This window comes from Colobus angolensis, unplaced genomic scaffold (assembly GCF_000951035.1).
Source record: "Colobus angolensis palliatus isolate OR3802 unplaced genomic scaffold, Cang.pa_1.0 Scaffold773, whole genome shotgun sequence".
NCBI lineage: Eukaryota > Metazoa > Chordata > Mammalia > Primates > Cercopithecidae > Colobus > Colobus angolensis.
In genome coordinates, this window is record NW_012121521.1 from 76,403 (window position 1) to 77,090 (window position 688).

General features: G+C 55.5%; 1 protein-coding gene across 1 annotated transcript in view; it reads right to left on the bottom strand.

Annotated features, from left to right (window-relative positions):
- LOC105502148 (patr class I histocompatibility antigen, A-2 alpha chain-like) overlaps nt 1–378 on the bottom strand; it is a 29,621-nt gene extending 29,243 nt beyond the window's left edge. Inside the window, exons 1-2 of the mRNA XM_011928523.1 lie at nt 327–378; nt 3–232 (exon numbers count right to left, since the gene is read on the bottom strand). Coding sequence (XP_011783913.1) covers nt 3–232; nt 327–378 — 282 coding nt within the window. The remainder of the gene's footprint in view (nt 1–2; nt 233–326) is intronic.
- Between the last annotated feature and the right edge of the window lie 310 nt (nt 379–688).

Sequence of the window (688 nt, forward strand, 5' to 3'; positions counted from 1 at the left end):
TGGCACGTGTATCTCTGCTCTTCTCCAGAAGGCACCACCACAGCTCCCCACTTCTGGAAGGTTCCATCTCCTCCTGGCCTGGTCTCCACAAGCTCCGTGTCTTGAGTTTGGTCCTCCTCATCCCGCTGCCAGGTCAGTGTGATCTCCGCAGGGTAGAATCCCAGGGCCCAGCACCTCAGGGTGGCCTCATGGTCAGAGACGGGGTGGTGGGTCACGTGTGTCTTTGGGGGATCTGATGGAAAGAGTCAGAAAATTCAGGCACTTTGCATCTCTCATGGGACACCCCAACAGCACCCATGTGACTACCCTGAGAATGAACAGGATACCTGGGGTGGGGAAGGGAGCACAGAAGCCAGACACCAGCCTGGACACAGGCATCTGGGATAATCTCCTGTTCCTTGGAGAGTTCTAGTCTCTGAGGGAGGAACAGGGACTTCTGGTCCTGACCTGAGTGGAGGCCGAGGGACTCAGAAAGGCTGGAATCAGACCTTCAGACACATTGAGTGTGAGGCAGAGAACAAGGCCTGAGAGAAAAATTCACGGTGCCCAAAGTTGCTGCAGGAGTCAAAGGGGACCCCTGATCAGTATTCCAGGGACTGTCTTCCCCTCCGTGCCCTCAGAGACATCATCCCTTAATTGTCCTAGAGAGCAGAGGGGGCCCTCAGAGGAAATCAGGAAAACTCATGCC